Source organism: Trichoplusia ni, chromosome 12 (assembly GCF_003590095.1).
Source record: "Trichoplusia ni isolate ovarian cell line Hi5 chromosome 12, tn1, whole genome shotgun sequence".
Classification (NCBI taxonomy): domain Eukaryota; kingdom Metazoa; phylum Arthropoda; class Insecta; order Lepidoptera; family Noctuidae; genus Trichoplusia; species Trichoplusia ni.
In genome coordinates this window covers 3955931-3980047 of record NC_039489.1, presented here as the reverse complement: position 1 = coordinate 3980047, position 24117 = coordinate 3955931, and the positions used below count along the sequence as shown (strand labels likewise).

At 35.8% G+C, this 24117-nt stretch overlaps 1 protein-coding gene across 1 annotated transcript in view; it reads left to right on the top strand.

The window, feature by feature from the left end:
• LOC113499330 (insulin gene enhancer protein ISL-1) overlaps nucleotides 1–24073 on the top strand; it is a 42737-nt gene extending 18664 nt beyond the window's left edge. Inside the window, exons 2-9 of the mRNA XM_026879763.1 lie at nucleotides 9220–9409; nucleotides 15544–15674; nucleotides 16212–16279; nucleotides 16750–16852; nucleotides 20483–20600; nucleotides 21179–21341; nucleotides 21826–22050; nucleotides 22543–24073. Of these exons, the coding sequence (XP_026735564.1) occupies nucleotides 9220–9409; nucleotides 15544–15674; nucleotides 16212–16279; nucleotides 16750–16852; nucleotides 20483–20600; nucleotides 21179–21341; nucleotides 21826–22050; nucleotides 22543–22650 (1106 nt within the window). The 3' untranslated portion in view covers nucleotides 22651–24073. The remainder of the gene's footprint in view (nucleotides 1–9219; nucleotides 9410–15543; nucleotides 15675–16211; nucleotides 16280–16749; nucleotides 16853–20482; nucleotides 20601–21178; nucleotides 21342–21825; nucleotides 22051–22542) is intronic.
• The last annotated feature ends 44 nt before the right edge of the window (nucleotides 24074–24117 follow it).

Sequence of the window (24117 nt, the reverse complement as noted above, 5' to 3'; positions counted from 1 at the left end):
AATTGTTGAGATGAAGCTAATTTGGGCTATTGGTATAATTATGTAAAATATAATAGTTTTTTAACAAAATATGGAATAGTATACCATTACATACAAAACAAAATAATTAAGTCCTTTGAGCGTTAAAAAATGTCCTGTCATATTGACCTAAATACTCAACTAATACCAACATATTATGCCTTATTATATCGTAACTTAACAAGATAAAATCTTAGATTTTTTGAGACACCTACAAAGAACATTCTATAAGAATTATTCGTGTATCATTTGGTACTAATAAAGAACGGATTTTTACTTTTTCTTTAAATCCAAGATGGCGGCGCGATATGTGAATATAGACGTCAAACGGATTCCGATATTATCGGTGGTCTTACTTTTAGGGGCCACGAAACTAGCCGTGGGTTTTAATTGACTATTGTGGGCCATAACACATGATATTAAAGAGTGAAATACTACAACTTTAATTTTGTAAAAGTTAATTTGGTAGGAAGAATTAAACTTGTAAAAATGGCCACTAACCACTTCCTTTGTTCAATCAATTTTTTATATGTTTTATTGATTCCAGTTTTGCTATTTTTCTTACCCTCAACTTTCTGCTATTCTTGCGTCTTTGTTTAAACGAACTTACCGTCCGCCTGTCTCTCTATCAGCAGGAAGAATCTTTTACCAATGGTTTTCATACCATCACCATCCTGCTAAATTCCCGCTATAATGATTACCTCTCTGTTTTTTATCTACACCTCTTCGTTACCACTTTCCCTCGCTGGTTTAATGGCCCCAAGTATAACAGTAGCGCTCTCCAGTGATACAGATAACATACTATAATGACACAGACATTCTCGTTCCCACGCCGCGACTAATTTCATTACACGGTTTCACCCGCAATCAATATCTCTCTGATTGACGTTTGAGGAGCTGTGATCAGCTGATCAACAGCTGATGCTGGGGTTCTGTTAGAGCGATTGTGTTTTGATTTAGAAAGGAATAGGATAGAGAGGAATGGTAGTGTAGAGCTAACTCTATTGCTATATGCGAACCTTTCTTCCGGACGTTTACTAAGATGGCAAGATGTACGAAAATGACATGAGTTTAAGAGTGAAAAGAGGATGAAGCATATATATATCGCTATGGCTTTTGATTATATTTATAAATTTCAAATTGGCTTGAGATACTCTTACTTTAGTATGTATTCTTTTAACTTATATTTACAAAGCTATGACTTTTTTAATAAAATTGCTTTCCTAAAAAAAGAAAATTGGGCCTTTCCAAGTCAATTGATAACAAACATTTAGGTTTCTGATTTCTTCATGAAACGTACGCAAAGATTTTCACTACTACGTCTGTCAATTTTGAAATTATCAATATTCACTTTTATTTAAATTTCATCCCCGATCCATCACCATCCAACATAACACATACCAACACCAGATCACCCAAACATTCGCAACCACAGCTTCATATATCAATACGTGGACCATTAAGATTTTTTACCGACACCTTTTTACCGGCGCTGCGTAAACAGTGTTACCTCGGCGGTCTTTGGCGGTAAGCCGGTAAAAAAATATACGATGGGAATAAATATTGGGCACTTGAGTCACGGTAGGGTCAGCAGAAATGTTGAGATACAGTCGGCATGAAAGTTTGTAATAGTTATTGAGAAATTTGGACTTTAACAAGTTGGAATAAAGGTGATATTTTTAACTATGAGTTTGTGTAAAATGGGTAGAGTGTATAAGTAAGTGCGGTTTATGCTTGAGAGGATTTGGGAGTTGGTGTTGGACTTCTAAAGACTCTCTCCGTCGATATTTGAAGTTATTTGCTATAAAGAAATTGTAGAGATAAATTTAGGAGATTTTTTTGAGACTTCTTTTCATGAATTCATTTTACAGTATGAATAATTTATTATCATTTATCAAAACGATCAATGATAATTAGTTATTCGTATTTTTTGCTTGGATTCTAATCAAAGCCTTTTTATTGTGCAACCGACATCAAAAGGGAGTAATTTTTAATTCATTCTTTAACGGCATTTGGTCAGGCAACTCTAAATACACAGTTACACTCATAAACTACACAGTTTCTTTTAATCGTGACCTATTTAGGTATCAATCTGCAATTGAGTTCACAGTTTTGCTCTCAACTGTACATACAATTCATACTTCGTCGAAGCCTAGTTGCAAGTTCAAAAAATAAACAATATTAAACTGGCAACAAACTGTAAAATTAACAACGCAACGTAACCCAACTATAGAGGATAAAACATTGAAATCCCGACTCTAATGACCAAGCAAACAATTTATCTTCACCTCATAAGGCAACAAAGTCCAAATTCCCTTGAAATTACCACTACAACATAAAGATATTGGATGGATAATTTGTTGTGTACGCACGCGATATTCACCCGTATGGTACATCCTGTTGATTTAAACATTATTTGTAAAGGACCGAGGGTTAAAATTAGCAACTCCTACCGCGGTGAGATTTAAAGACTCCTTTTACTAATGTTTAAGTCAAATACGGTGTCTAATATGGCCGGTCCAAAAGACCGGGCTATTGTCGCGGCGGGCGAAGGTTATTTGTGAGCAGTTAACGGTTTAGAATGTGTTAGTGGCGCCCCCTTTCTGCTGTTTGGTTTAGGACAATGGTTGGGAGGTATGGGAAAATGTGTGATGTGACTTAGAAGGCGTTCTTCGTAAGGCAATCATGACTTAATTCAGAAGAGCCTCTAGATCGCTAGGCAGTCAGACAACTATCAGTGGTTTTACGGACTTAAGTTCCGGTTTTTTAAATACCTCTTCTTTAGTTGCAAAGCTAATCATTTTAAACCATGCCTCACTCAGGCAAAGTGTCGCTATTTATCAAACACTCTACAACTAAAAAGACCTGATTCCTTTAACATCCTATGTCGATGTCAAGGGTTCGCTCGCGCATCCTCTGCGCAACACCATCGGGAGATCCTTTCTTACTGTAGTCGTAATTATGAGCATTTATAGGCAATGGCAAGCTTGTAAAACAAACTACTATAATGCCAATGAATTCACATCTTTCTTCGATGTATTGTCTAAATCCATCTTTAGGGAGAATTACAGAAAAACACAGACATTGAATAACATCAATCTTTGTTCCATGAACAAGCTCACATTGGTATTTAGCATGATGACCTACAGCAACCACCATCCTTAAACTCCAATCTTTTCCTCTTCAAACGATTTTTTCTTATTTTTGTTTTTCGACCCCAATAACTTTCCGTTGGTTTCATTTATAGATAGCTATTTATCCAGGCTGTATTGGTAAAGTTAAGACACGTTAAAGATAGTACTATCGACTGATCAGTAAGTACATCATAGTTTTGGTTATGGAAGAGCGATGCCTATGTTACGCCGTGTTTCTTCAACTATTGCAAACAGCAGATTTTGTTTCGACTTTTATTCTCAGGGTAGTCAGATGTAGAAGAACTTTCGACTCTAGTGTGCTCTAAAATATACATTTAAAAGTGATGATATATCCTACTTACAGAATCAATCATTTAATTTCCGGATTTACTTTAAGAGATGGTATTAGGTTAGCTAGACGATTATTTCTAAATACTAGATCCAAAAAGTTGTACTTCCAAGTTTTTCAATTCTCTCGCGTTAGAACGAGAGGCCGCTCTACACCGTTTTGTGTAGCATCTCTCTGCCACAAGTGCAACAGTGTAGACCCTCGTGAGTGGTGTCGGTGTGCGCGGCTCCCTACGGCCGTGTTGCAGAGATACCGCGGTGCGTGTTCGCCGGTCTTTGTGCCGCCGCCGCCGCGCCGCCCGCTTTGCCGCGCCGCCTCCGATTTTGTTGCTGCCAGTAGGGCTGCCACGAAATAAAACAATATAAATTAATAAAATATATTGGGTCAATAAAGAGTTAAGTAATCAAAAATGAAAATGAAGTCAGGAAAAACAAACGTTAGATTTTCATTTACTTCCATGACGTTTTGTTCGGTCATATTTTAAGTTCAGGTTTGTCCATATTTTTTTTTCGTCTTTCTGAATAGGTAGAGTTAAATATAGTCAAAAAACGATAAAAACAAGACTTAAATATTATCAAAACAAGAAAGTTTACCTACATATGAAGAATAATGATAACAAACTACTACTTTTTTATCTCAAATCCGTTTATACTTCGAGTAATAACTAAAACCAACAATAAAGAAGGATATTAAACATGTCTTTACAATAAAATAAAAACCATCCAAGTACGAATCCTACCAGCGATACTAGGGGTTCCTTACAAAGCAACTAAAGAAAAACAATAAAAAAATTGTGCTCATCAATGGTCTAGCAACCGTTTCAGACACGTTCATGAGATACAGCCTGATGTCACACGTATAGATAGCGCGGTTTTAGCTAAGGCGTTTCATTTTCACACTGCGAAACTCTACAAACTAAAATAAAAAATATCTTTGCAATAAAAAAAAAAAACATTACACATGTCAGTTATTATATCATAACCAAAGAAAATTGATAAATACAAGGCATATTCAGAACATGACATTTTTATTAAATTAATCTAAATGACTATGTTTTAAGATACGCTATCATAGATATTATAAAGTGAGATGGTGATAATAATATGACAATATAACGTGTGTTTTGTTAATTTCATAATTTTGTATCTTTGCTAGTAGTGACGTTAATGTTTATTAATCTAATTAAGTATATCGTGTTGTCAACATTAATTATAGGTATACTTAGTTTGTAGGCCAGAGTAGTACATTTTTGTAATTGTAATAAGTATTGAAAAAATGCAAAAAAGCCACCGTCTACCATCGTAAGTAATTAAATAATAAAGTCTTTTCATATTTTTTTTTATTTGAAAATTGAAAATTCAGAATTTTCTACTTTTCCTCCTTCGTATATTTTTATTTATCAATCTAAAATAAATCTCTTAAAAAAAGTCTTATAATATTCGGTACAAAACACAAAAATCACAGGTACACAAACGTGCCAACCCTACGTGACGCGACGGCGACCATATTATTGACACTATAAATTCTAACGCACGCGTTTTTAAAACCAGCCTCCAATACACACACACATACGTACCTACACCTGTACGTAACGCATCGACATGCACACATACAAACAATTGACAACTGATCACGCACACATGTCTAAACCCAATAAATAAATGCAAAAAGTGTTTAGTCATATATCACTGAGCTTATTTCTAATTAGCCAGGTGGACTTGTATGGTGGTAATGATAAAGGTGAATGTCCCACTGATGGGCAAATCGCGCAAAATTATTGAGCATTGATGACCATGCTTGGTCACCACGGATTGGCGATTCCACACTGTATCTAAGTGGCATTTCACAAGTTAAAAGCCTCAACTTTTATAGAAATGACATGTCGTTCCTCTTGGAAACTTCACTTAGATGTCATTTTCATTCTCAGAAAAACTATTCGATATGACTATATTCTAGGCGATATGTCATTTGCCTGAGAGGGCAGAATCCAATATTTGGTATCTAGACATTTTTGTACAGTTTGGCTCCCTTAAAGGCTCATATTGTTATAATAAACTCGTTTCAGTTGAATGAGTCCACAGCCGTCGTTTCTTCAGCTCCTATGTTACATATCCGTAAAAATAACTTTCGACTAATTTGAGATGACTTATGAACAAGTTCCAATCAAATCGCAGTAAGAGTATTGAAAAGTCAAAATGAAAATTGTGATATGACCACTGGACTGCCTTGTCACAAATTCTTGATTCATAAATAGAAAGTTAAATATCACTGTATATTGTTTACTATCAAAGTAATCCCGCTACCGAACTTTGTAAGGAGAAAAGCCCCGGTGCCTTTAAGCACGCGTCAATTAAATTATCAAACATTAAATTGTATTCCATAAATATATCATAACTAAATGGGTTTAAGGATAAGCAGACAACTACATACCTACCTTAGTTAAACTCTCGCCGACAAAGTACATCGGCTAACTACTCATAAAATTAATGAATTCATTAAAATTTAATACCTTTCTTAATTTATTGGTAGAGTTCGGCCAAATTAAGTAGCTCGTATGTTTATAATTGTAATTAATTTAATAGTTTTAAGCAGTGTAGACAGTTTAAGAATTTTCTGTATTAATTTAACCGCGATGACCTAAAGCTTGTTGGTGGAATGGTGACAGCTCACTGCAAGGAGTAGAGTGGTTTTCAAAAACTGCACTGATAATACTTTATATTGTACATACATTGGATAAAATTGGCTACTAACTATGGGACTTTTGGCCTTTAAAAGTCCTGTATTTTTCAATTGTCCACTTCACAGGCCTTAGTTTAAGTATTTTTTTTAAAAAAAACCTTAGTCCGCGATCTTCCTGCACAGAGTATGCTCCTTCCGAATCTAGTCCATCCAAAGGTTGTCTCTTAAATCGCCTTTAGCAATAACACCTACTAAACTAAACTAACATCACTGTGGCGCCATGTAACGATTTACTTGTATCCAATCCTGTCTTTATGTGGTGATACAATTTAAAAATATCTATCTATGTACCCATATGCAGTGCTTTAAAAGGCGAATAGACACCCTTCATCGCCTCCTAACTGACCCTATACTATGAGACTAAGCTTCAAGATCAATAGGTAAGATTAAAGTAGACATGACACAGCTTCACTCCAAGGTGCTTAACCTCGGTACAAAAATAAAGGATGTTCACTTATCGGTCAAATCTGCATCGAAGCACGTCTTTGTGTGTCGCGCAGTCAGCGTGACGGGATCGCGGTATGTGAGCAGTAACAAGTAATTAATAATTTTAAAATAGGTTTAAATATACAAACTGAATTTCTATTCTATTCTAAATCACCGTGTGACCTTGAACTCTATTTCTATTATATTAAGTACTAGACTATACTCAATATTCAAACATTTTATTGCATTGTACAGTGTAGGGTAAAAGAAAAGAAATATAATTATAGTGTTGCTACTACTTGTAAGTTTTTTTGTATGTGGGTATACAGGTTCTGTATCAATGTATCGTGTCAGCTATCTTCACGCCATCTTTTTAACTTTATGATTCGATCAAAATTGGTCCAGACGTTTCGAGTGTCAAACAAACACATTTTCACAAATTGCTCAGATAACGCAATTTGCTGCAAACCACTTAGGAAAAGAAACGCTATCTAATTGTTATTGAGTTTCTAAATAAAAAAAAACAAAAACCAAAATACAAAGAAACGCTTAAAGACGCTTGTAATTGAATCTGTTTCAAAAATTATTGTTTTTGACTCTACAATTAAGATAAAGAATTCAAAATATTCATTTATTTTTTAATTTATGAAGTGTTTAATGTTTTCTCATTTTAAATTTGAGTGCAGAGTCACTTAACAGAATAATATTACATTTTGAAAAAAAAAGCACTAAAAAATGTTGGCTACCGGTAACTAAGTACTGTGACTAATAATTGGGATTAATTCAATTAAATTGATTAATGCAATCCCATTAATTTAACAATTCTCGGTTCCGTTTCGCATAATAAACTTCTTTCTGTCATTAAACTTAACACTGCAACAGCGTTCGCATAAATTTTGTAATTGCATAAATATATTTTTTCACATTTATCTTTTGTAACCCTTAAGAAATATCATAAAATGGTTTTTATTAAGACACGATGCTGATGCAGTTTTTAATTAATCTTCTTTATGGATATTTTATGAGGAGCGAGTATTTTTATGTCAAGTGCATTTTGGGGTCACCTTGATTAACATTTTTGGGTTAAAAGTCGTAAAATGAAGTATCTAAGCTGTTTTCAGATGCTTCTGTTTAAGTATGTTTTATGAATTATAAAGCTTCTAAAAAAACCTTAAACAGACTTAAAAATCGTCTACTATCTTTCCCGTACTGTAATAATTAAAAAAAAAACTATGTTGCTTAAGTTTTATGAGGTGTGTATGGAAATCTACTTAATTTTTAACGAATCATCTCTGCACACAAAAACCGCTTTTGTTTGCCTTTACTCTGTCTAGGTTTTCTTGTCTACCAAAAACATGTTTATTAGTCACACTCGTACAACTACGAGATCTATTTAATTAGGCATGAACAATTAGAATAAAAACTTAAATCTACAATCTGCGATACAGATTGCAAAGTAGAAACTAAAATGTAGACGAAACAAAACCAACAAATTACTGAACCGAAGAACATCATTCGCAAATCAATTAAAACAATTCTACATTAATTGGAATCAGATAAACTTAAAGTATAGCTAAGTTAGAGCGAGACTGCGTGTTAGAAAGAGACGGCTAGATGATCGCTGTTTAGGCGTTGGGCGGCGCGAGCCACGCCCACTTATATCGATCCGCACTGTGGTATAATTTATTCATAATTCCTGTTATTATGTCCTTTTTCGAATAAATTTAAGCCACGGCTTTTGGGGGTTAATCGCGGTTGCCGTGAAATAATAGTCGGTAGCATTATGTTCGTACATAAGGCTGTAATTTTAGTTGAAACACTTATGTTTCCTAGACTCTAAATAATTGTACCTTTGTTCGCGGCAAGGTATTATTATTGACTAAAAGCTTTTGTACCTGAATGTATACGTAGACACAACCTCGATTGCCGAGCTTGAGCAGGAAAATGACAAAAAACATTAACAACGAAGTTAAATCTCAATTGTTGTGGTTAACTGCTTCAAAAATATTACCAAATTACCTTATTTTGCTTAGACGTCTCAAATTACTTGAGTCAGACATGAAATATCGTCGGATTCAGCATGAACGTTGAACATGCACATCAATTACAGAGTTATGCAGGAAGGAAAATTACCTAAACGCTGTTGTAAACAAAAATATATATTCGATTTTACATTTTGCTTGACAAAATAAATACTAAAGGCAGGATGTAACGTAAGGCGTAATTCTTGCTATGCGTCGATCCTTAAACGCGCTGTAAGACTTCCAGAAAATATTTAGTATCGCAACATTCTATAGATATAGGTCACAGTGAAAAGAAATTGCGTTGCCGTTGGTAAGACTTGAAGATTCGGATATTGAAAAATAATTCGTCAAAAAACGACCTGTGCGTGGCTTTTAGGGTCTTACTGTACTTAGGGTAACAGTTTTCTTGTCTCAGTCTTGATTATTTGGAACCAGCTCGAAAATAGGAGCTGAACACATACCACTATCATCTAATTCCGCAAAGTTTTATTTCTCGTTTCAAAAACTAACATTACCAATTCGTCCCCAGAAAAGCTCCGGCTCTCGCTGTGCGTGGGCTGCGGCGGCCAGATCCACGACCAGTACATCCTGAGGGTGGCCCCCGACCTGGAGTGGCACGCCGCCTGCCTCAAGTGCCAGGAGTGCCGCCAGTTCCTCGACGAGTCCTGCACCTGCTTCGTCAGAGACGGGAAGACGTATTGCAAGAGGGATTATACTAGGTAACTATTAATAACATTGGGTTATCCTGGTGGCCTACATCAGATATGGTGACCTTAAAGGAATAGTTTTGCAGTCGTGGAAAGGAGACAGCGCTCTACATGGGATAGAGCAGCATCTCTATTCCACATTTTTTTCTAATAGATTCCCGCATTCGGTGTAAAGGTACTCAGAACAAGCGTTCGTGGATCATACAAAATATGCTTGTCCCGCGACTCGACGCGCACCGTGGATTTGGCGTGGTGGCCACAACTACTCGGATATCCATGCAGTAGGACCTCTGCTGTTACTGACAACTGCTTTCGCTGTTGAGTTTTATGTAGATAAAGCAGCTACATATGAGTTTAAGTCGGTGTAAGTAGGAAATTAGGTATATTGATATTCTAAAGGACAATTATAATAATCATGCTACATACTTTGAATGATCGAATTAAGTTCGTAAGTCAGTAAAACGCCTAGCAAAGCTACCTGACTCATTTTTTTTTCGGTATGTCTAAAAGTTTAGCAGATTATTTGATTTCCATTTCTAAACACGATAGACCGACACTAGACAATCCACTATCTATTTATCAAGCAGATTGTTTGAGTAAAACACCGCTTAACATAAGCACTAACACAAATCCTTTTAATAAAACACGTCGGACGTCGGTACATCACACCGCAAAGGCGACAACTATTTTCATTACAAACTTAACAGCAATCACTAATTTCACATTCCTAAAAAAATATCGAAAGAAAAATAAAACGGAATAAAAAAACAACAACAGTGTAATCGAAAACCCGCTTATCCGGCCGGTGTAAACGGGAACAAACACGGCTCGTGTTCCCGCCGCCCGCCGCGCTGTGAAACTGACGTTTGTTTTGGCGCCAAAATACATAATGCTGAGTTGAGCTCCGTTTGTTTTCACTTCGGCACATCACAGTGCGACTTTACAAACACATTTTACGGTTCGGAAACACATTTTCAGATGGATATTTTCGATTTTGACCCTTATGTTTATAGAGCTAGGAAATATGTGTTGATCGTTTTTATTTTACCAAACTTTTGGGTTTGTTTGTATTAGTGTAATACTATATTTTAGCAGTGAGAAATGGAAGGGTGAAAAGATAAACATTAGAGGTTATTTTAGTGAATTTCATCTTTGGTGTCTGTGTACCGAGTGGCGCCCGACTTATGATTGACGTAACGCTGTGCTTTTTTTAGCCTAGACTTTTATACTTGTTGTAAACTGTTATTAACTGAACATTAGTTCATAAAACTATCGATGAAATACGTGTTTGATCACTGGATCAGACAGCTAGCTTACGTTACTCTGCATCTTATGTCGCACTCAGGACAAAATGGTTTTACTTTGCCTTGACAAAAACTTATTTCAAGAATATCAAAATAGTGAAGGGGTTTAGAAATAATTTAAAAACCGAAAAGTAGGTAAACGTTAATAATTAATTGCATAGATGATTATAAACAATCACTGCAGTTATTATCTAAACGTGATACTTAGTGTTCAACGATTTCCGTTGCTGATCGTACTAATTTTCCACTGCGTAATATATAACAAAATAATTCTCAGAACAAATCGATAAAACAATAGAAAAATGTAGATTTTAACTGTTTATGGAAACTGATAAGAGTTGTAAGCGATGCGACAGTTTGTTACCGAATTCATAGAAATAGTTTAATTATCAATAATAATCAAAGTTACCGACATCTGTACTTCTTAATTCTTATTAATCACACATCAAGGAATAATGATAATTATTAACAACGGCTTTTGTCAATTTTACCGCCTGATGTGTATTTGTATTTTTCTTTAAATTAGGGATGTTATGAATATGCTCTTTTGGTTACGGATACGGATGTATGAATATCAGAATTTCAGTTTTGGATATGAAATAATTTTTGATGATCTGTTAATATCAGATGTATAATAATAGTAGATAAAATTTTACAACTCAAATGAGAAATTAAAGGTTCATGTATAACAATTTAGCTGACATCAATCTGGCGTGATTGATAAACTCAATTCGTTCTAATTCGAAATTAGTCTTATTTTTTTCGGATATCCGACAGTTTAATTAAAAACATCCAAACTTCCGATCCAACAAGATTAAAATAAAAATAGCCAATCGAACTGTATTATTAACCCTTTAAAAGCCGACAGTAAACGGAAACATTGTTTACATCGGCCGCGGCGCAGGTTAAGTATAGATAATGTACTGGACACTCATTTGTGGGTGAAGTCAAATGGATTAATTGTTTGTGTTTTTTAATCTGTGTTAAAGTGGGCAAGGAAAGGGAAGTCCTTCATCATTTTTTGATTATAGGATATCCTTTAGCATGTATCGTAAACACACAAACAGAAATGTTATTTAGACTTCTTTGTATATCTACGATTGTAGTTTTGTGTACATGATGTTCGTAGTTTGAGTCAATGTATAAAACCTAAAATTGTAAGTTAAAAAAAGGTTGGTTTTTTCGAAAACAAAACTTTTATTGTTATTTCCCATTTGATTGTTTATTATAAGTAGGTAACAAGTTAACCTTATATAATTTAAAAGATAAAAGTAAACCCGCATCTAACAGGTACATAAGTTTGACACCTTTATTTAAACAAATTAGGTTTTACTATTTTAAAAATCTCAGTTCGTAATTTAGAATTAAAAAGCAATTCTCCCATTTTTTATATAGAATATCCCCGTAAGATTACACGCATTTTAAATAATAATAATAAACAAGTTGAAAGTTCACGCCGGCAGCAGATCGCGCCGTCAATTAGCGAAACTCGATCTGTCGGCCCCGACTCCAGTTACTGTTTACATCTCTATTTAAAGATATTATCTTACAGACACATATGGGTGGCCAGGAAAGAAGACGAATCTGTACATTTGAAATTAAATTTAGTTTTATTCATTGAGTTAATTTTAGGCGGGATGGTGCGTAACCGTTTAATCTTGAAAAAAAACAGAAGAAAATTCATTGAATTAATTTGAGGGTGAATGGTGCGTACCGTTTAGTGTTTGAAACACAGAAGAAAGATTTGTGGCAAGTGCTTTTGAATTTAAAATACCAATTTTGTGTCTCGAAAGACCGTTATTATATAAATAGCTTTTGCCTGATGTAAAAAATCGGGATAATGCGACTAGTTACCGACCGGCTAGCTACTGAATTGTTATGTGTATCATAGTGTGAATAAGCAATGAATCCGCCTCACGAAAGTTGGTAAATAATAATGCAGAAAAAATGATCTATTCTTCTCTCAACAATCGATTAGCTAATGACAATATTAAATAATAAACGTTTTTGCTTAGAGATGTTCTATTTGAAACAGAGTTATCTTACTTACACGTTTTAGATACCTAACTAATAACGATTAGGCCAATCTCACTAATCATTATTTTAACCCGCGACACAAGGATTCAAATCCTTAATGCGGGAGTCGATTTTTTTACTTTTATATTTAAAAAAAAATACAAATTCGCTAACAATGCCCAGCAAAAACTTTCAAAAGAGTTTTAAAAATATTAATTCACACAAAGAAGGATGTGCACATTCGATATTGAAAATGGTATCACAATACGTATTCGGAAGAGATATTCAGTGTGTTTGTTTATCACTAAATAAATATCGGTATCAAGATAGGGTGCATGTTGAATCCATTGTATTATTTTACATTTCAACATATATGACAATCATGATTAATTATTTGATAAAATATTACAATAATATTTCGATTATTTGTTTGTTTGTTTGTGTGACTTTCAGTTTGTTGGGTCTTTCATGATAATGAAAAATAACGTAAATAAATAAAGAAGAAACGAAAGTAAATAGTAAAGGTAAATAAGTTAATAGTCATATCAAGTTGGAGCCTTGTCGGAGATCAATTACTAGACCAATATTAGTGGATGTTTTATTAGAAGGAAAAAGTAGTCAAGTCCGACTCTGAAGTTTCCAAAATGATTGGCTAAAGAAAAACGAATTTGTATGTCAAAAAATATTTTACCCATTAAATTAATAACTGCACCGACTGTTGTTTAACCTCTATCATTATTTTTATCATTTGCTGTAATAGCGGTAGTAGAAATACATTACTACGGTTTAGGAGATACAGTCTCATCACAAGCAGACGGAAGGGCAGCGGTAACTGAGTGTTCCGATTCTAACTTTGGCTACGAAAGCTAAAAAAATACCTACCTTTATACTAAAAGACGTAAGTTTAATTTTAGTTATCCTTTATCTACATAAAGCCTGCTTACCTTTTTTCCAAAAGTGTAATACTCAAATTCAACCAAAACAGAATTAATATCTTATGTCAAGGAAACCTAACAATTCTAAAAGATCTAAACCCTAAAAAAGAATGAAATAAATAAACCTCCTAACATAACAATAACATCAAAGAAACTTTAACAACCAATTTCTTAACACAATATGATGACATAATATAGCCTATCGAACGATCTAAACTACTAAACCTACCAGAAATACCTACAATATACATATACCTACAGAACATACCTGTATAGGTATGTATAGATGATGCTTTTAGCGGGATTGCCGGGGGAGGCCCATCCCTAGCCGCGGTCGTTCACCCCTCCCCACCCACCCCCCATCCGTAAGGGTGGGTTTTAAAAATACACCCCTCTCGGCAGCAATCTATTTCGGTTTTATAAGTTTGTTTATTGATGTAAATTGAATTTTGGGTGCATTTTTTTTTAGGGTTGATTAGTTTGTAATTTTGTTGTGTTAAAAAACTTTTTATAAAGCCTTTAAGTTGGAGTTTTAGTCGTGTTAGGCAGTGTTTATCAAAAAATGATAAACTTATAACCTATATCAATTAGTGCATTTAATTAAACTTACGTTCGCACTATTTTACTCGCATAACTAGTGAGTGTGTGAAAGACGATATGGCTGTAAAGAGTGTTTCTTGTGAGATGATGGCCGATGGGAAGGTATGGAAGAAGATGACATGTTGCGCCGACCCCAAATAAAATAATTAGGATAAGGGCAGGGGAATGATGATGATGATGATGATGAACTAGTGAGATACTAAAACGACAGATGTATTTAAAGGAGTGTAATAAGCTTCTTATTACACTGATTGACTTAGTCTTTCAGATTATTCAAAGATGCCACGAGTTTCTTTGTTTTTTCACGACTAATTGTAAAAGCAATAAAATATTGGAAGAAATTGAATTCTCGGGCATGACCTACGTAACTTATTACTTAATTTCTAGTACGTTTAGATAGTAGCATGTTTGAATCTATGACATTTAAATCCTATATACACTGTTTAATAACAATGTTTACACAACAGCTGTTGTTTCTTTACGTATATAATTACGAGGTAAATAGTGTAGGAAAACTGTGATGGAAACCCCAAGGTCTCGTGATTCATACTTAGGTACCTACTTAGTTCTCTTTACCGTAGTACTAAACATATTATATTCTGTGTTTATAGGTAGTGCAGCCCGCATGAAGGCTAGCGCTTCTTGTACCAGAACTCTTTTTGTTTATGAGGGGATTCCTACTTTTTCTAATCTGATTGTGAATATGATTCATAGCGGATTTGTGGGTAATAATTTACCATATACCTACTGCCAGCTTTCTACTTTCCTAATAGAACAGTTAATTTACACTTTATTGTAATTAATATACAGTTATTAAATGATGTAACGGTTTACTCACGCGTATTTATCGGGGTAGCGCGACTAGTTTCGGACCCAACCGGAGTCCTTAATCATGAGTCGCGGCAGGATAGCGATCCTACCGCGTCTGCTAGTTGGGTTACCCCGATAAATACGCGTGAGTAAACCGTTACATCATTTAATAATGAATCAATCTCACGATAGTTATTATAATAATTTACAGTTTATTAATATACTATTATTTGTGGTTTTTGAACTTATGTATTGAACAAATTAATGTTTCTGTTTGAAATGTTAAAAACATACTTATACATATAAATGCTGCGCTTTGACTTTGACTTAACACTTTTGGAATACTCGAATAGACAAAGCAGCACTTAATATGTTGCTTTTTTTTATCAAAACCTCTTTATTCAATAATTATCTGCTCGATCTAGGGTTAACAAGACATTGAATTGTCCTGTTACTAATTGTAAGTATTATTGTTCATCAGGTTATTTGGAACGAAGTGCGACAAATGCGGCGCGTCGTTCAGTAAAAACGACTTCGTGATGCGCGCCAAGACGAAGATCTACCACATCGACTGCTTCAGGTGCTGCGCCTGCTCTAGACAACTTATACCTGGTGAGGATACGTATTCGTTACTCTTTATGGATATAGCTTTCCCGAAAGCTTCCTGTAATGTTTAGAATCTAGCCCTTTTGAGGGTAACATTTCGGAGTGTTCCTTAAAACATTATATGTCTACAAAAATCGTACTAACTAAAAAATCACCTGACCAGCCGAACCGGGATCTTACTATTTTTAAGGGTGGTTACAAATCGGTGATCGTTGATTTTATCCATAAATACCTACAGTTAAAAGGAATTCATAAGTCAGGACTGGGAAAGATAGGCCATTGAATAGGAGACCTTTTCAAAATCAAGGACGTATTAACATCTACTTTTGTAGATAATGGCTAAGTTTATATGTCCATGAAAATAAACTTCAGTAAAAGTAACTCTGAAAGGAGAGCAAATGCATTATGATTTAGTGTCGTTGCAAGGTCCTTTCGTAGCTAACCATACTTGGTCTACGGCGTAGCAATTACGTAGACAACTTGAAAAATATTGCTCTACATTTTTATTTCTAATTCTGTTGGTTTTATTTTGTATTTTAATAGGTGATGAATTCGCGTTACGGGAAGGAGGAGCCTTATATTGTAGAGAAGACCACGATGTACTGGAAAAGGTTTGTTGTTTTATATTACTGTAAGTAACGAAGGGCTTTTCTTTAAAATTTAGTTAACTGTGATAGTACTTTCAAATTGCCTATTTTTGTTGTTTCTTTTTGACAACATAAGGTCAATTAAACTGTACTTATCATCAGCTTCAACCTAATATACGTGGGTAGAGTTGAGATAAAGTAAATAGAAAACAGACTTAACTGATTTAGACCAAATAAAATTCAATGTTTTGCCTTAACCATATCACGAATTACAAGCAAATCCAGTGTAACGGTAAAAATATTCTTATAGGGAGAAGAGAGAATTCTCTTAGAGATAGATGTACGCCACAAAACAAACCTGAATAAAGTTAACTAAACAATAAAATTCATCGATTTCTTCCACTTGAATGTTATCAACCACCAACCGCTCGTGAAAGATTCGTTCTATCGGCGAACATACCGTGATGGGGTGTAAGATGTGAGTGGTGTTGCAGAGCGCGAGCGCGGCCGGCGCCCCGAGCTCCGCCGAGAGCAACAACAACACCACGCTCAGCAACAACAACGCGCACCATCCGCACGAACTGGGGTCCATGTCGGGTAAGCATACTGTATAGAACAATATTATGTATTTAGAAGCTATATTTAGTTTAAGAAGGTATACCTAATATTCAGTTATCATCGACCTAGCCTTTTCCCAACTATGTTGGGGTCGGCTACCAGTCTAACCAGTTTCAGCTAAGTACCAGTGTTTTACAAGGAGCGACTGTCTTTCAGGCCTCCTCAGCCCAGTTACCTGGGCAACACGAAACTCCTTGGTTACACTGGTTGTCAGACTTTTCAAGCTTCTGACTACCTTGTAACGACTGTCAAAGATGTAGGAATAACAGCCCACAATTTAACGTGCCTTCCGAAACACGGAAGAACTCGTTATGAAAAAGATTGTCACCCATCTACGGACCAACCGCCTAGCTTAACCGTCAAACATAGCTTAACATGTGATCGATTCACTTATGCGGTTAGAGCTTAGACACGAGCTCCTCACCTGAAGAATATTAGGTATTATTACACCTCATATTCAGTTAGAGCTCACAATACTTTTTTTATCATTAAATTTATTTCAAGATAGTGTCTGTAGTGTAGACTCCTACTGACTAAAACCCACAAATGTTCCTTCCTTTGCCATACACTCATCGTGGCCACGGTAATTTTGGACAGTCCCGCTGCCCCGGCAAGCAATTGAAATCCGAAATCGTCAACCTAAATTTTCTCTGCGTATGAGTAGTTCAATCAGTACAATAGCTATTTCTACTATTTAAAAAAAAACAGTAAGGTATTTAATCCTTGTGTCGCGGGGGTTTTAAAAACATACAAATCACATGCACAAAGACACCCAGACTCAGAACAAGCAATTGTGGATCATACAAATGCTTGTCCCACGCGGGGATCGAACCTGCGACACGTCGCGCACAGTTGGTTTGGTGTGGTGACCTCAACCACGCCGAGTGGTTATATTACCGTGGTTGATACGGATAGCCGTATCCGTGCAGCTCAATTTTTTCTAGTGAAAAATTTACAACAAAATGTATATATATTTTCCAGAAAATCTTTGTATCTGTAAACGAAGGTCGCTCCTAAAAGCAGCTTATTACTCACAGAAGATAAAGTCTTAAATTTTGTCTGGCGCCGGCTAGCGCCACCTGCCGGTCTGCGCTATTCACTGTTTATTTAACAAACAGTCGCTTTTATTGTCGGCAAGTAGCTAAAGGGAATCAATATTGACTTTGCAATATCTATGGGGCCTGTATTGTGTGGTGTGGTGGTTAAGTCATGGATTTCAAGATCTCCTTGGTTCAGTTTCTGTAAGGTCGCCAGATAACGTTTTTCTTACTTATAGTCTTACTTAATATTTTTTTTATAAATAGAGAGATATATTTTGTGTCTCAAAGTTTTTCACCTCCATATTTTAAAATTAATAATACTATATTTATTTTTTAACCAAATACATTCTGTAACGCCAACATAATGGCAATCCTTTGTCCACTTGTGAGACATCGATGTCAAAATAAAAACACATATAATATCTCTACAAAACTCATGTCATCTTATCTGAGTAATCTAGGACACATTCAAGGAATTAACCTCTTCTTATCAACGTGTGCATACCACTGCAAGAAAACACCAAGTCAACGCGTATGGTCTGTCATCTGTCCAACCAGTCTAGGCAAAAACCATTTATACGTGCACTGACACAGACCAAATGCTTCGAATGTCATTTCCATACAATTGAACTATTCGAACAGCGCTTACAGATCGTCAAATTGTAAGTTGTATTAGGGACCAGAGTGCTTACTCCATAAACTGGTCTTTAAATTTGTTCGGATCCTCAATTCGGTCCTAAAATGAAAATCGATCTAAACAAAAATTCAGAGATCCAGTAGAGCCAGCGTCGATAGTAATCGATCGATCGTAAGTAGTTCCGCCTTTTGCCATTGCACGAATAGGCTAGACAATAGGCTAGATCGAATCGATTAAAACTAAATGCGATTCTTTCTACTGATTTCGCCAAACACATACGTCATGTGTTCAGGGTCTCCACTGCCACTCGCACCCCATATCTAAGCTCCATCTATGATATCACACCAGATGGTATGTCTCAAATAAAAACTCCAATATACTCGGACATTGTAAACACTGAATAAAAGATAGCGCACGGACCCGGCGCACAAAGTTAGTCCACAAACTTACACACAATCTTATATCAACTAATATTAGATCTGGCTTATCATACACGCGATTACTAAAACCTTATCGATATTATCGATACAAATTCGAGTATCGATAATCGTTTCGCGATCATACCGTGATTTGTCGATAACGCGTTTGATGTCCGCCGACAAAGGCGCCGCGCCTTTTGATTTCACCGAACAAAGTTAGTCGCGTGTTATATTTATCTGTTAATTAAAAACTGTGTTAAATCTAGTTTGACTTTTGTTAGATGTTTAGCTTAGTCTTGTAGATGTATAGAGGTGTATTTATTCTTAGACGCCTACAACATATTAATTAGTTTGCATTTATCTATTGTTATACAGTTTATTATCAGAAAACAGTTTGGCATAGAAATTAAACATGTCCCCGCAAATAGAATAAGATAAAAAAATGTATGAAATTGGCATTTTATTACCTTCAGTCACGTGACTTAGTTCCGCCATTATTACTTATTCGAGCCTTTCCCATCAACGAAAAACAATTCTCGAATTGTCATTTAGCCATAGGAATGATCCTTCATATAAAATAATCATGTATTTAGCACTCACCCTTCTATTAGCTAAAATCATTATCTGTAATTACAAATGTACAAAGGTGCCTGATCGCTGGGGATTATGAAGGCGTCAAGTAGGGATCAACTGGACAGTAGCTAAGCCAGTGATTACTGACCCTCTGTCACACATTGTATTTCGAGTTAATCATTTTAAAGTTATTGAATTATCATGTTATATGTGAAATTATAAAACGTTTCGTGTATTTTTTTATTTGTTTCCACGAAATAAGTTATCGATCGTAGATATCGGCATGTATTAAATTAAACAAAACTTTAATTGGTAATACCTGAACAGCCACAAATTGTTTTAAAACGGCCTTTAAATTGAACCTTTTGGTTATTCCCACAAAGCACTGGTCCCACTTTTAAGCAAACACTAGCTTAGCGTGAGAATAAAAGCTAACGAAATGATCGATTTCAGATTTTAAAACTTTCATTCAAATATAGGATGAACAGAAAACTTTAAATTGATTACGATTGTTTTTTTTTTCGACTATTCAATTCAATACATTTGAGTGATTGGCGAACAAAGAAATGTGTACTGGCATTGAAATCCTTTTCTTTGGTAAGGCGGGGTAGTCCTCACCCCGGGCTCCCGGACACCCGCTCCCCAGGGGTAGAGAACGGTTAGAGTCAGACTCTTACTGACTAAACAGCCGTGCTATGTCATCTGCATTTTTGTGTCGCTGTATGGCAATGCGTTGCAATCCTTCATACACCGACCGCGGGCTTCCAACGGCCAGTAGCGAGGGCTAGCAGGTTATTATCTAGTATTATGTGAAACCGACGTATAAAGAGCTGTTTTCTCCACAGCTAGGCCTTGGAATCCTGCACCAGACGTTTCACTTGACCACTAGTCAAAACTATTAAAAACTCTTTTAGGCTAATAATTATGTTTCTTCCCACAGATTCAGGCAGTGAGTCAGGTTCCCATAAAAGCGGTCGCGCGCGCACCACGGCTGCCGCGGATGGCAAGCCCACCAGAGTCCGTACCGTACTTAATGAGAAACAACTGCATACCTTGAGGTAAGGAACACCTTTGAATGTGGTGAAAAGATCAAATGGTATGAACTCTCATACACAGGCTGTGTAAGAAAATGAAACATTTGTCAAAAAGGAACACTAACATTACGACAAGTGTCATGCTTTGACGAAAATCCGATTTTCCAAAATCAGGGAAGGTAGATTTCGGAAAAAGAATTTATACTAATATTTGCGATAAATAATGCTTACAGATTTGTAAGTAACCTTACATTATTTTTAGCACCTTTTTGTGTGACCAATGTCACATTGTGTGAGTTTTACTTTCGTCTAAAGTCTTCCAAATGACTGCTCAAAGAAATGCTATATCAAACGTTACCATACCAAAAAAGATACAAATCACATGAACCCGTGTCAGTGTTAATAAAACAATATACTTTTGGAGTAAGGTATTTATTTTAGATGCCTAGCAAACACACCGATTCTTATGGATCACCATTCCGACTTCTAAAATGAGGTCTAACACCATCTAGTATCTACTAGTTAATTTATAACCCTCCTGGCAGTCGGGTAAAAAATCATTGACACTACACTTAGTAACCTAATTTCCTCTCCATCCACAGAACGTGTTACGCCGCCAACCCTCGCCCCGACGCGCTGATGAAGGAGCAGCTGGTGGAGATGACGGGGCTGAGCCCGCGCGTCATCAGGGTCTGGTTCCAGAACAAGCGCTGCAAGGACAAGAAGAAGACCATGCAGCTGAAGATGCAGATGCAGCAAGAGAAGGTGGGTGATGATGTACTTTAATAATGTAGTATAGATTGGTTATGATCTGGCCACTTTTTTAGTTGTAACTGTAGCCCTTACTATAATTACCTCGTAAATAATGATTAGGAATTGACAATACTGAAGTTAGAAAAAAGAGTAGGTTACATACCATGTATCAAAAGATCTTATCAAAAGTCAATTGAAATTATTAAAAGTTTTATTATTTGGTAAATCTCATTAACAGCGAACAGCAAAGACAAAATCCCAATTTTTTGACAAGCTTGTATTTCATGACGAAAATTTATTACCTCCTAAAGGAAACTATAACTTGTCCTTGTCCAGTGGCTGAAGCAAATATTTCAAAAACCAAAAGCATCCGTTAAAAAGTCTAACAATGATTTTGCCATCTCCAAAAGGAAACTATAAAAAGTACTTTACTTTCCACTTGCCCAGTAGTAGCACATTTCTCCAAAACCAAAAGCATCCGTTTCTTTTGTCGAAGGTCCCAACTTATCCTTTGCCACAGGAAGGCCGGCGGCTCGGCTACATGTCGCTGGGCGTGCCGCTGGTAGCGGGGTCGCCCGTGCGGCACGAGCCGGCGGGGTCGCTGGCGCTGGAGGTGACGGCCTACCAGCCGCCCTGGAAGGCGCTCTCCGACTTCGCGCTGCACGCCGACCTGGACCGCGCGCCGCAGCACACCGCCGCCTTCCAGCAGCTCGTTAACCAGGTCTCTTGGATATCCTTAACCTAACATCATCTTCATCACATTTAAGGCGCTATCACTAAGGGACTGGATGGACCGCATTTCGACTTCAATCCAACAGCGAATTGCAATTCGATTGCGGTTTCAATTGCAGTCGGCGTGTAATCGGACCGAACGTTTCGTTTCAAGTTCTATTGCAGTCGTGTCAAGTGCATTCAGCTGCGAAATGCGATCCGTCTGTCTAGACGACCTTTTTCAACTCTCTCGATCCTGTAAATTCTCATTATCTTTTTTCAAGTTAATCTGTGTAAATCCTAAAAGTAGATATGTAACAAACATCAACTATCATGCTAAAATATTTAAATTAGGACAAAAGTCGATTATATTATAGTCGATATTATCGGGAAAAAAGTCGTTTTAACTTCTCTTGCTCTAACACTAAATTTACCAAAAAAACACTGCCGTGAACGTTTTGTCCCGTTTAACCATATACTTACCATTTCTCTCTTACCCCAGATGCACGGCTACGACATCCCGAACCTGCCGCCGCCGCGCGGTCCCCACGGCGAGGACAACTACGTGACGTACCTGGAGAGCGACGACTCCCTCCCCCCCTCGCCCTAGTGCCGGGTCTCCTAACATCTCTACAGACACCACAAGGACACCGACCCTGGTGACACACCCCCCTCGCGCATCTAAGTGTCGGACAAAAGGATAAAAGGACGAGAGAACAAGGACCAGTTGTCTGTGAGGTGATGTGGACAGTGATAGTCAGATTATCAATAGTTGTAATGGTTTATTGACTGCCTTTAACAGCAAGTTATACTATTATGTATGATGCTAATTGAAATGGAAAACTGTATGTTAACTGCTGGAGTTTGTTGCTTTCCTGTCACTGTGTGAGACTTTGTGTTCTAGCACTGGACTAGCAAAACTTTCAATTTTTTTAAATGGCAACCCTTTGACTTTGTCAGATTTGTAATTGTCAATTTTGAAACACCCTGTTTATTGCAATGTGGAATGTACCTAAAGGACCAAAGTACCGCTGAAAATCAAATGGGATTTTTGAAAGTTTTTTTATTGATGCAGCATTTTAGTTTAGCAAATGACAGTCATGCCTTACTATTTCAACCTGTTGATTTATTATCAATTTTTGAGCAGTAATAAATTTTATAGAAATAGGTAGCTAAGTACTAGCGGATGAACAATTATTTTTAAGTTATTATGAAAAATAGAAAATGCTGACTTGCGATTATTACTGCACAAAAATAGAATAAATAAAGAAATCAAATTAACTATTATAATGTGATGTTTACCATTAGTTTGTATCATAATAAAAATGTACTTATAGTTTTAATTTTTACCCGCGGGTATGTTTATATTTTTATTGCGATCTGTTAGTATTTTCAATGTATATACATTTTCGTGTAAATATTACTGTATAAAATTATTATGTAATTAATATTATTTACTACTAAATTAAGCGTGTATTAAGATCTTTTATCGATGTAAAAAATAGTCACTTTTTATACTATTATTATTTTACAACATTACATGGTATTTTACATTAATTTATCTGTGTAAAAATCTGTAAGTACTTAACCAGTGTTTTTATTTTTACAAAGCATACTTTATAGACTTATGAATATCGAAATTGTTTCATTGCAAATATATCGATGTTAATTGTTCTAAAACGATAGAAATTACCAGAGAGTTAATTTATTCGGTAGTTAATTACACTGTACTTAGATTGTGAGCATAATATTAATAAAAATATTGAGTACGTATTAAAAAGTAGTTTGTTAGTACTTATCCCTAAATTTTCCTCTATAAATTGAAGAAAAAGCATAATATCGCAAGCAATATTACAAGAGTCCAAATCGATTTTTAATAAAATACTATTAACCTTGATGATAAAATCTATCAGCGCCATCTACCATCGTTTACTGTAACTTGATTCTCCGGTCCTTTGAGGCAACTCTTATCGCTCTTTTTTTCGAAGTGTGCATATCAATACTCTACATGAAAACTAGATGGCGCTTATTTCGCTCGTCAAAACTTATAAATAACATGTAAAATGTACAAATTGGC